Source organism: Chrysemys picta, chromosome 12 (genome assembly GCF_011386835.1).
Source record: "Chrysemys picta bellii isolate R12L10 chromosome 12, ASM1138683v2, whole genome shotgun sequence".
In the NCBI taxonomy this organism is placed as follows: Eukaryota; Metazoa; Chordata; order Testudines; family Emydidae; genus Chrysemys; species Chrysemys picta.
Genome location: NC_088802.1, coordinates 40,240,576 through 40,253,459, shown reverse-complemented (window position 1 = coordinate 40,253,459; position 12,884 = coordinate 40,240,576). Strand labels below are relative to the sequence as shown.

General features: G+C 39.5%; 1 protein-coding gene across 24 annotated transcripts in view; it reads right to left on the bottom strand.

Moving 5' to 3' along the window:
• TNRC6C (trinucleotide repeat containing adaptor 6C) overlaps window positions 1-12,884 on the bottom strand; it is a 380,854-nt gene that overhangs the window by 28,248 nt on the left and 339,722 nt on the right. For 14 of the 24 annotated variants that reach the window (XM_065562714.1, XM_042841169.2, XM_042841170.2 and 11 more), the window contains 4 exons: window positions 12,482-12,627; window positions 4,609-4,758; window positions 3,186-3,332; window positions 2,658-2,777 (listed from right to left, as the gene is read on the bottom strand). In XM_065562714.1, coding sequence (XP_065418786.1) covers window positions 2,658-2,777; window positions 3,186-3,332; window positions 4,609-4,758; window positions 12,482-12,627 — 563 coding nt within the window. The remainder of the gene's footprint in view (window positions 1-2,657; window positions 2,778-3,185; window positions 3,333-4,608; window positions 4,759-12,481; window positions 12,628-12,884) is intronic. The other 10 variants (XM_042841171.2, XM_065562717.1, XM_065562723.1 and 7 more) reach the window with 3 other exon arrangements.

Here is a 12,884-nt window from a genome sequence, read left to right as displayed (position 1 = left end):
GGGAAGGAGAGCTAGTAATGGCTGACGACAAGAAGGGGTGAGGTGTTTAATGCCTATTTTGTTAACGTCTTAATTAAAAAGGTAAATTATTACAAGATTCTTAATACAATTAATATTAGCAAGGGGAAAGAACACAAGCCAAAATATGGAAAGAATAGGATAAAAACTATGTAGATAAGTTAGATGCACTCAAGTAGGCAGGGCCTGATGAAATTGATCCAAAGTTACTTAAGGACCCAGCGAAACAATATCGGAACTGTGAGATAGATGTGGTAGATCATCTATGAGAACTAATGGAGGACGGGTGAGGTCCCACATGACTAAGCAGCAGTTCTGCAGAAAAGGACCTGGGGATTACAGTGGATGAGAAGCTGGATAGGAGTCAGCAGTGTGCCCTTGTTGCCAAGAAGGCTAACAGCATATTGGGCTGCATCAGTAGGAGCATTGCCAACAGATCGAGCATTGCCTCAGACTAACACGGCTACCCCTCTGATACTTGAGATCGAGGGAAGTGATTATTCCCCTCTATTCAGCATTGGTGAGGCCACATCTGGAGTACTGCATCCAGTTTTGGGCCCCCCACTACAGAAAGGATGTGGACAAATTGGAGAGAGTCCAGCGGAGGGCAACGGAAATGATCAGGGGGCTGGGGCACAGAGAAGAGGCTGAGGGAACTGGGCTTATTTAGTCTGCAGAAGAGAAGAGTGAGGGGGGATTTGATAGCAGCCTTCAACTACCTGAACGGGGGTTCCAAAGAGGATGGAGCTCGGCTGTTCTCAGTGGTGGCAGACGACAGAACAAGGAACAATGGTCTCAAGTTGCAGTGGGGGAGGTCTGGGTTGGATATTAGGAAACACTATTTCACTACGAGGGTGGTGAAGCACTGGAATGGGTTACCTAGAAAGGTGGTGGAATCTCCATCCTTAGAGGTTTTTAAGATCCGGCTTGACAAAGCACTGGCTGGGATGATTTAGTTGGTGTTGGTCCTGCTTTGAGCAGGGGGTTGGACTAGAAAACCTCCTGAGGTCTCTTCCAACCCTGATCTTCTATGATTCTATGACTGGAGAATGGCAAAATTAGGACCTATCTTTAAAAAGGGGAACAAAGACAACTGGGGAACTATAGACCTAACTTCGATACCTGGAAAGATACTGGAACAAATGATTAAATAATCAATTTGTAAGCAGCTAGATGATAACAGAGAGATAAGTAATACTCAACACGGATTTGTCAAGAACAAATCATGCCAAATCAATGTAATTTCCTTCTTTGATAGAGTTACTAGCCTAGTGGATGGGGGTGGGAGCTGTAACCATGATACTTTGATTTTAGTAAGGCTTTTGACATAGTCCCACATGACAGTCTCATAAGGGAAATGTGGTCTAAATGAAATTACTATAAGATGGGTGCAAAACTCACTGAAAGACCATACTCAAAGAGCAGTTATCAATGGTTTGTTGTCAAATTCGGAAGATGTATCTAGTGGGATCCTGCAGGGCTCTGTCCTCGGTCTAGTACTATTCAATATTCTCATTAATGAAGAGTCTGCTTATTAAATTTGAGGATGTCACCAAGATGGGAGGGATTGCAAGCATTTTGAAGAATAGGATTAGAATTCAAAATGACCATGACAAATTAGAGACTAATTTCAATAAAGACAAGTACAAAGTACTATATTTTGATTTTTCCTTCCTAAGGCACAACTACAAAATGGGGAAATAACTGGCCTGGCAGTAATTCTGCAGAAAAGGGTCTGGGGGGTTATAGTGGATCACAACTTCAAAATGAGTCAACATGATGCAGTTGCAAAAAAAAGTCTTATGTCATTCTTGGGTATATTAACAGGAGTGTCGTATTTAAGACAGGTTTCAGAGTAGCATGACCAGGTTCTCACAGCCTTTCATCAAGTAGTACTTTATTCCAAAAGTTGTTTCATTGATTTCAGTGGGACTAGTTGAGGAATAAGATAATAATCAGTGTAAGTATAAGAATTTATTCATGAAGTTTTGATTTTCAGAGCTGTTTTTTCAAGCACTATACTGCTCAGTTATTAAAAAGAGTGAATCTAATTTTCCTCTTATAATTGAGAAAGGCAATCAGAGACTAACAGTAGTAGCAAAGACTCTAACCAGGGAGGATTTCACTTTCAATAAAAGTAAAGTGTTAATATAAGTAATTTTTAAAAATAAATCAGCAGTTTTTCTCCTCACAACTAACAAATAAAACTCCATGGCTACAGAAAAATCTATAGCCCCCAAACAATATTTGTAAATAAGACATCACCAAGCCACATATTACTAGTGCTATTTGAGAGCATGCTCTACACTACACACATCAAAAATGGAGACAACTGACTTGCTAATTACAGCTACTAGCGTGAAAAGGACAAGTGTCCTTAGTATTAAATGACAATACAGAAAATTAGTCACTGTAACAATTAACGAGCATTAGGAAAAACAAAACATGATTTTATTTCTTGAAGAATATGTAACTATCAAAGGAGTAACTATCTTTAAAAAAAACAACAACCCAGTAGCATTGTCCTTTTCATTTTTAAAATTAAGCTGGCACGTCTCTTATTTTAAATGTGATGTGCAAATCTGAAGAAATGTCTTCAAGTCTGATTTACATCTTGTTTGCTGTGCCTTTTAACTCACCAGCTGCAGCTGATAGAGCTGGTTCAACATCGTCATATGCTGAGGATTAATTGGCGAGGTTAATAGTGCAGGGTTGAGACCAATGTTTTTTGCTGCAAACTGCAAAAGCTGTGCTTGAACCTGGGAAACAGAATACAGCATATCAGATTTAAGCACGGTATGTTTGCTGTTAAAACTGCCCGCTATGTAAATAGCCAGTAAGAGCCACAAATCATCAACAAAATAAATTTGCAATTAGATGAGTTGTCACCAGTTTTAGGAGCGCTATATCAAATATAAACCTTTACAAGAGGGTAACTATATACACAACAATAACCACAACCAAATCTGTTTTTCTGATGGATGCAGAAACAAAGAAAATAAAGAGTTTTTTAATGGCTTTTCTGTAATCAATGCTGGTCCAAATCATCTTGTCATGGTTACTTCATTATTTAGAGGTTTTTTCATATTGAAAATGTTCTTACGCAGTACACAGTCGCTATGAAACAAAGAGTTGACAGTTTTCTGTGCTGTGCAATTCAGTCTAACCTGAGGGGATAGAAACTGAGGCACTTGAGCACGAAGACTAGGCTGGGATGAGTTAAGAGGTTGCACTGGCGGTTGCTGCGGCTGTTGCATGGTCCTGGCTTGTGCTGCTCCGCTATTGCCAAACATACCCAGATTGCCACTCGGTATCTACAATATGACAAGAAAGATGATCTCATTTGGATGCAACATTCTACAGACTCCACGACAGTGACATGCTTGTGCTGCCTTTTATTCTCAAAGATCATGATAAGCATAGACAATGAAATGATCACATACAGGCTTATATCTATTTTGTGGAAAGTTTTACTGAAGATCTGGTTTAGACTTTGGCACGCAAGTAATAGTTATATATACAAAATTGACATTCCAAGCCTGCTAAAGTTTTGTACAGTTGTTTGAGTGGCACCAGAAGGTTGAATATTTTCCAAAATAAGTCTGTATGACTCTAGGATGTCATCCAAGGAACGAATAATAAAATCATCTGCCAAACACATTTCTGTGTCCATGTGAAAGGCAAAGAATGAAATCATTAAAATCCTATCACCATGCATGCTTGATTTATCTAAGTAGTTTCCATACAGTCCCAATACACTTCTGTTTTACAAAGCTGCTGGTAACGTATGTGCTATTAGTGCAGTCACTGTTCCCAAAGATGTGCTGGAGAGCTACTGCTGTCAGAAAAAAAGAAAAGTGGTTAAGTATACTCCCCATGCTCAAGCAATGCCACAACAGAATGCTACAGCATTTTTCTGTATTCTTCTCTCTTTTCGTGATCAGCCATAATTTATGACCTCACAAACATTCATTGTTATAAATGTTCACTCCACTTACTTTCCTTTCCCCTCTTATTTTCAGTCCCTCAAATCCTCTTCCAACCAGGCAGATGAGACATGATTCCCGCTATTTAGCCTGCTAGACATGCTCACTAAAGAGATCTTTCCTCCCACATGCAAAAGCTAAGTCTGATCTCAACAATTATGGTAGAAAAACTTGATATAACCCCACCCCCATCAATGAATAATCAAGCCAGTGAAGGCTAATTAGAAGAAAGTTTCTTTTTTAAACAAATATTCTGGCAATCAGCAATGCCTTAAAAATACAGAAACATGACATCAGTCATTTATGGTTTAGTCAAATATACCCTATATATTTTAAGTTCCTTGTATTTCAAAATACAATGTCCAGTATTATAAATCTGTAGCACTGCATTCTCCTCTCAGTGGATGAACACAAGTTTCAGGTTACAGCAACTACAGTTAAACTGTGGCTATTAAAGTGAAATGTTTACAATGTCATTTCATATGAACAAAATTTATTCATATTTGGAAATGGTGGTTTAAACTGAAAAAGGGATGAGAAATTCCTCTAGTAGTGAGTTCAAGAGAGCTGAAATTCAAATTGTGACCTCTCCAAACAGCCTTACCTGTCTAGAAGAATTCAAGTTTTGCATGCCCAGCCCTGAGGCAATCCCGCCCAGGGTCTGATTAGGGAGTGCACTGTTTGAAAGGGGGAGCTTCAGGCTTGGTGAAGGCAAAAATGGTGAAGTAGTGGGCTCTTCCACTAGGCCGCCATCCTGATTGGAGAAAGAAAGGGTGAGCTGTGTGCCGTGTCCACAAGCAGACAGAGCACCAAACAGTTTCCCATGGGAATATAAAAGGGCACGGATGAATAAAAAAAATCAAAATATTTAAAAAAAAGCATGAGTAATAGGGAATGGAAAGCATGGTGTGGAAGAAAGAAGAAAAAGAGAAACAGGATTAAGGTACTGTTCTTCTTTACTTTTTGCACATTGCAAATGTACAGATGCATGACCATTCTAATTTCCCATCTAGAGTAATCAGGAATTGGTGCTTATGTTAAGTGTAAAATCTAGTATGAACATAGTAAAACAAATTCCATGGTCTTGCAGGCATCTGCAACCCCATGAATCAGACCACTGCCATATAACTGTTTTCACAATTCATTCTATTCTCTCCTCTCTTGGCACCAAAACATTAAACAATGGAAAGAGTACTGCGAGAGCAAATTTCAGAAATCTTTCTCCCTGCAGTTTGTTTGCTACACTGTCAGAGAAACAGCACCCACTTGTGACATGCACTTTGGAAAGCCAGAACCAAGGTAAGACCAGATGAGCTCATTTTACAGGTTCTTTAGCAGAATGCCATGTGATCACTAGTCTGGTTTCAGTTCCAAATCACAACTCAGCTGTTCAGAAAGCATGTTTGCATTAATCCTCTTTCCCAATCCAGTTTCAACTAGATAAGACTTGTAACCTTTTTTTAATTTTTGTGTAGCACTGACTTACTAATATTCATAATTAAATTCTGCTAGTGTGTGTGTGTGTGTGTGTGTGTGTGTGTGTGTGTGTGTGTGTGTGTGAGAGAGAGAGAGAGAGAGAGAGAGAGAGAACACAAAAAAAAACATTTAAAAACTTCTTATACCCTAAGTATGTACTCTCCCTGGTAAATGATTAAAATGCTGAGTCCCAAGAAACAGGAGACAAGTTTTTAGCAATTAAAAAAAACAACAACGGTATTTTGCTGCTCTCTAGCATCACAAAAGATAGCTGAAAGAGGAGCATATCTAGGGGGAACTGCAGAGAGAATATAGAATTGATGGACAACATAAGCAGTTATTCTGATAAAGGAAAAATAGAGCTTCTACAGCAAGTACTGTATTAGCCATATAACTCTCACTGATACTGGCCCAATATCTACAGTCATTACAGTGGGGTGCTGAACACAAGTGTAACATAAATTCTGGCTTAGATGTTGTAAGACTGGGCTTTGATATCTGGTATCCTACTGGCATATCCTGGCATAATTAAATACTCCATGTACCAAATAAAACCCCAAAATTGTGCAAAAAATATTCTTAAATTTGCAGTGTGCAAAGATAATTATAGCTAAATGAGTGGGATATTTTTCAGCCAATGCATTCACTTGCTAAAGCCAGGCTTTCCCACAGGTGAGAAGCTAGAAAACATAAAATGACATTTTTCTACTCAATCACTCAGAAGACTGCTAGATATTAAGGAATATCCTTTATTCATAAAGTGGACCAATCCTCTCACCACACAAATAAAGCACTTAAAGTTTCCTGAGAATTCCCACTGTTATGTTCTAAGTTACCCTGTAAATATGAATTTTCAATAGCAGTCCTTTGTGCAAAGGAAAAGTTTGTTTATCATCAGTCAAAGTGACATTTGATTTGATGTTTGAATATCCTGAAGGGGATGCTGACATTTTCTAATGATATCCCCAAGACCTTTCAGCTCAAGATGTTTTACATTCTACTGGACATCAGTCATACTCCACAAACAACTGCAGCTTGCATGACAGTAACAGGTTCAAAAATTTCTCATGCCTAGGTCATGGACATGTGTTAACAATCCCCCCCCCCGCCCCCCACTTTTTGGGGCTCTTTAAAGTGGAGATGATTCCCAGTGACTTGTGTATTCTTTCTTCCAAGTGCCATTGTTTTCTATGCAAATAATAGCTACTGGACATAGAACAGTGTTGGCTGAGAGTAATGGATGTAACCACTAAATATTGCCAAAAGCAGAAATATCTACTGCCACATTTTCCCTCCTCATTTAAAAATATGTACAGTGATTGCAGTGCTGGTGAAAGTGCTAGACTGACTACAATGGAAATCAAAATTTTCAATTTCCACAACAGATGGGTTCTGATTAGCTGCAATGCCACCTTCCCCCAAACTTCAATAGTGTGCCTCAACCCTGAACCGGAACAATCAAATGGCAAGTGTAGTTCAGTGTCCACGTTAATTTGGTCCTTGGTTGCGGTTTCGAAGTTTTCTAATAAGTATGCCGTTTGTGACGTGGGATATTTATTCTCTAGAAATGGAACTGAGGTAAACTCATTTCATTTAAGGCACTTAATTCAATAAACGTTAAGGACTTTTGGTCACTACCAATCTAGGGTAGGCTGGACTTATACTGATGACCTAGAGATTTGTTACCCATTACTAAACTTCAGGACCATCCAGTCATAGCCAACTTTCCTTCCCTCAGTCCATCTCCAATAATCTTGTTAAAATATATTTGTACACTCCTCCCAAGTTCAACCATCGTGTCTCCTATCCATTAGTACAATTTCTTATATTTGACTCTCCATAAAACAATGAAGCCAATATGGAATTTAATATTTTCTCAGAGTTGATAAGTTTGTAAACTTCTAGGAATAGGACCATATGCTCTTGTGGTTGTATAGTGCAGAGCACACCACTGGTGGTCAGTAAGGCAGTTACTTATTTCCAGTTCTCTGAAAATCTCTCATGGGATTCTTTCTTGAGTCTCATACGCCAAATGAGAGACAACAGAAATCCCTTTGTACAAAAGGTTTTAGCCGTGCGAGATACTGATAGTTTCACATGAGACTCCCCTCCACCTCAATGGTCGCATGCCACCAAACTGCCACTACCTGATTCCAAAGGGCCTTTTAAACAGTACTGGATTTGCACAGAAAGCCAAAGCTTTTCATACAAACCAATTTAAAAAATAAGACAAAACATCGGTAAACAATTTTAAAAAATAAATACAAAACCCCCAATCCTTTTTAAAGGATGTAAAACTATTACACACATAAAGCTGAAAAGTAGGAGTATTTGGAGGGAAATCACACTTCAGAAGCAGATCACGCAAAAATCAGAAGGTAAGTAAATAGCTATGTGCAAATCTTGCAAGGTGATATATTTAAAGAAGCAGTGATTACTATCCCGAGGATACTATCTTGAGGAGCTCGAGAGAGATTTCAAAATAAAAAAATACATAAAACACTTAATTAGATGCTTCATGGATGGATGGAGGAATGAAGTGTATGCAAGTGAATAAAATATCATAAAAAAAACCAACCACCACCACCACCTACATACAAACAGACAAAAGCTCAGAATAGGTCCTCCTAAAAAGAGAGAAACTTTCAAAAATTTTCCAGCTGGGCAGAGGGAGGTGGTTTGAAGGAGTTGAAGGTGGCAAATAGGCATCAAATCTTTTAGGCACTGCATTCTTCAATAAAGGTGAAGAAGAACTGTTCTTTTGTGAGCAAGATAATACTGAAATAAAGGACGGAATCTGTAAGGGAGGAATTCCATGTGATCTCCCAGATGCTCCAGGGTCCAGAAGCAGGTTTGGAAGAAACATATGGGTGGTGTGAGCCAGGACGGGGGGTTAGTGGTATGAATGGAGCCGTGTGGAAGAAGGCATAAGGAGTCAAGAGAGGAGGAGAGTGTGGAATTGAGTGAGTCTACCATGAAATCAATAGAGGTGATGTTGAAGGCATGTCAATTAACCGGCTTGAATCTGATGCCAAACCAGCCAGGAAACCATCTTTGCAGTAGCAAACTGTATGATGTAACAAATCTCTGAGGTTTGGTTGCAGTGCCATGAGTCTGGCAGGCTCTCCTCTGCCAAGAGACACCATGTCCATCAAGCTCTTAATTCTGGGAGTAGAAGACTTAGCCTGTGACTCATTTTGTAAGATACGTTTTTTTCCCCCACAAGCTGGGATAAGGAGAGAGCCGTGTTAAGTTTATTCTACACCAACTCATCAAGAACAGGATATAAGAGTACAGAAATGTGGGAGGGAGCCTGGTACAGGTATCTATCAATCTTGGCCCTTTGGCATTTCTGGCTCTGGACAAATTTGGTGTTGGGCATCGAAGATGGTACTGTTCCCTTCAAGACAACCTCAGCCACAAAGCTACATGGAGCAATTCAATAACACACAAAACACTGATGCAACTTAGTCTCAAATTGACAAATGTTGCACACACATGGAGAGGGGGATCTGGAGCTGCTTGGAACAAGAAATTTGATGGTGCTGGAGTCTGATCGGTATTTCCTCTCTCAGCATCTTCTACTTTGGGCACTTTGGTGGAAGCATCACCTCTTTCAGTGATCTGGTATTTAATACTATCTATTTGGTTTGCTAATAAACCAAACTTCAATATGCTCGACGGACTTTTACTATGAGGCGGTTAGTGCAGATCACCTTCAGACAACCAAGTAGACCTTCTAAGTTTTGATGAATACTGCCTGTGAAGTTATGAGTGGTGCTAACATTGAGTCCTAATAGTCAGCAATGGAACTCAGATTAGACCTTTGCTTCAAGACAAGATCCTCTGAAGTATTCTGGGCTGATTTCAGGTTTCTCTCAGCATGCCCATAGGATCTTCAGGAGCTCCCCTCCCAATCTGATGGCTCCACTGGACAGCTGGATTATAATTTCAAGCAAGTCTTACATCTGAGCAGAGCATGCTTGACTCTCAAGTACAACATAATGTGGTTGCAATCATGTGTGAGGGGCATTGCTAGGCTGCATCTGTAGCTCTTGAAGCCACTGGACTTCTTCCTTTTAAAAGACAAGATGACATCCTGAAAAATGATACAATTCACAAAGCACTGAGTGCCAAAGCTTGACTCAATGCAAAACAGAATAAAAAAAATAAGTGTCATGTGTTGAGAAAGCAAGTCAAACAAAAGCATCCAGGCAAATAAATGTTTGGCTCCACAAACTACAGCTATCCCAAAGCAAGTAAGGAGTGCAGCACATCCAGAAGCAGACCCCAATGCTGTGTACTGAGGAGCTGGAAGTCCCTCACCACAATTTATAGAGCAAAAAAAGTATCTGAACAAATAAGTGTTGAACAAAATCTTCAGAGTGAGAGTAGCAGAAAGGGCATTTGGCGTAACTCAGAAGAGAGCTGTGGGGCACGTATCTCAGATCATCCAAAAACAGTTGGCATGCAGAAACACAGAAATATTTAATAACTTACTAGAGACTCAGAAAAATCAAAGAAAAGGATACCTGGTGACTTGTTGAAACAGTGGGCTAGGGAGGGTTGGAGCAGTGGTGGACTGAAGATCTTGGTGCAGCTAAGGCAGTGAGCTTGTTCACTGACCAAAGACAAAGATGAGCTGGCTAGAAGGAACTAGGGACTAAGGCAGTGCCAGTTGATGAATTCTTGTACTCAAATACCACCACTCAAAGGGCAAAAAAAACATTGAGAAGGTGAGTTACTCTAGTTGTATGAAACTGAAGTATGAGAATGATATCTTTAAAAAAAATACTATTTTCTTTTTGTTAGAGAAGTGATTTTGTTATTTAATAGGAAGATGATCAATTCCCTATTTAACATTAACAAATAGTTACCTATTTAGGATCATGTGGAATGTTGTTGTTGAAAGAAAAAGTCATTGTGACAGACTATTGCATATCCTGACAGATAGGGATTTTACTTGCTGTATAAATACTGATTAATTTAGTACTTAATATTAAATAGTTATGCTTAACATATATTTCTATATCATGTATAATATGATGCATAATATCAAGTAGCAGAGGGGTAGTCGTGTTATTCTGGATCTGTAAAAAGCGACAAAGAGTCCTGTGGCACCTAATACGTCTGTTAGTCTATATGGTGCCACAGGACTCTTTGTCGCTTTATGCTGCATAATGTGCCTCTCTCTCTCTCTCTAGTAATGATATAACTGCTCAATGTGTTATCCTAGAAAAGAAAGGGTTAATTGACACATAAGTGTACAACATTTGTGTGTGGGTAAATGGAAAGAATCTTTCACTTAACATGTTCATTAAGGCATGCCACAAACTGACTGATAATAGTTAAGAATGGGTGATGAATTGTAAAGCAAGGGCAAGAGGATAGTAAGAAAGATGAGCCATGGGAGACAGAGAAAATTATCAATTAGGTCTGATCTAAGGATGGATGGTAGAATAGATGCTGATACAATAGTGGACTTCGGAAGAATACATTCACTTGGAGGAAAACTGCAATCAGACTAGATTGATTTTAGTAATAGTAATAATTTTTAGCAATATTAATGTAAGGTGTTTCTCTGTTTAAATATAGTAACTTGTTCTATACTTTTCCTTCTTCCTGAATAGAAACTTCAGCTAAATGTTTGTGTTGCAAAGTGCAAAGTAAAAGTAGCAGAAATTATCTACAATGTTGGTCACTAAAAAGGTAATATTTAGCAATTATAGCTTGGTATCTGAGATACCAAATTTATGTTCTATTTAAAACATAGGAAAATAATTGTGGCATCTCAAAAAAAAGCTGTGGGGTAACTGCATATTAATGATGACCACTGTAGGAAAGAATTTAATGTAGAGAGGAGGGAAACTGAATGCTTCAGGGGATTGGTAATATAAACACCTTTTCATGTGTAAAGCACTAGTTTTAAGCTACCCCAAATTGATAAGAGACCAAAGTCATTATCATCAGGTGAGTAGCCTAAATAAAATGAACTGGTTTCAGTGCAGTTCCTAGTTGGTACCGATTTTCAACATTATTCAAGAAACAAATGGGAGAGGAATCTCAGAATCTCAACTATCCTTTTCTCTCTTAGTAATTCCTCCAGAGGGGTATTGAGATACATTGGTGGGTCACTGCGGGGAGGTTAACAGTGCAAATGCTTGTGTTGTACCTCTTCTGTAACTGAAGAAAGCATTTCAACCTACAGTATAGTCAATCTGTCCCTTTCCACAAGTTGATGGCTGCTCCACAGAGCCAAGAGCACAGGTATGTGGTAGGTGCAGTCCACGGAGTTCTTGACAGCTGTACCTTCAGCAGTAGGAGGGAGACCCTGGCACACATCTATCTCTGCTCCAGTGCACCAGGTTGCTTCCCCACTTCTGGCTCCTCAGAACTTTGTGCTAAAGTTCTCACACCCTTTTCCCACAGCCTTTCCTGACCATGGCCTCATGAAGACACGACAGCCTCGACTAGACAACCTCCTCCTGGCATTGGCCAGGATGGCCATATCTCAGGTTAGGAGCAGAAAGCTTGACAGGCAGGTTCTCTGTGACTGTGCAGACTATTTTCAGTCCCTACTTGTCTCATGTATCTAAGCACAGCTTCGCGTGGCATCCACTAACTCCTTGGACTGCTTCACAGAGCAGTGAGCACTGACTGGCGGACTGCTTGGTATCGACATCCAGTTCCCTCATTTTATATCTATAACCTGCATTCCTGTTCCTGGTTTTTTGTTTTGATTAGTTTCCCACCCTCCTATACCATGAAATTAATGATTCCTCAGTTCTTGTGGCCCTTCCCCTGAATGAGGGGCAGGCCTTTAGTACTAAGTGGGCTCCTCTCACCTTTGCAGAATTTACAAAAGGAAAAAAAAAGATGGACAAGACACATCTATACCTCTTTTCTTCATTTTGTTTGTAGTGCTCTCCAGACTACAGTTCTTCCCACACCCTGCATTGTCACTACTGATTTATAAATCACACTCATACTTTTGAACTTACCTTGTCAAGGAAGGTGGGGCGGTCCATGGAAGACTCTTTGGAGATTGATGGTGGGCGGCAGCCAAGGGGTTTGGTGACCATTCCATTATAGTCGGTCACTCCCATTCCACGCTTGTCCATTTCCACCTTCTTTTCCAGCAGAGCACCTGCATAGAAGGATGGAAGCAAAAAAGGGGCTGGTGATGCAAGGGGAAACTGAGTCTGCAAAAACTTCTGAAACCAAAACCAACAACACTAGTGTCAGTTATACACCTATTACAATTAATATTAATTTTAAGTAGAAAACTAAAATACACGGTCTTTGAAAGCATTACAAATTACACTCTGGGGTTCGGCATAGAAAATAGTCACAAAAGTGTATGTGTTTTCTTAAAATGCTCTTTAGGAACAGAGAAGCTAATTT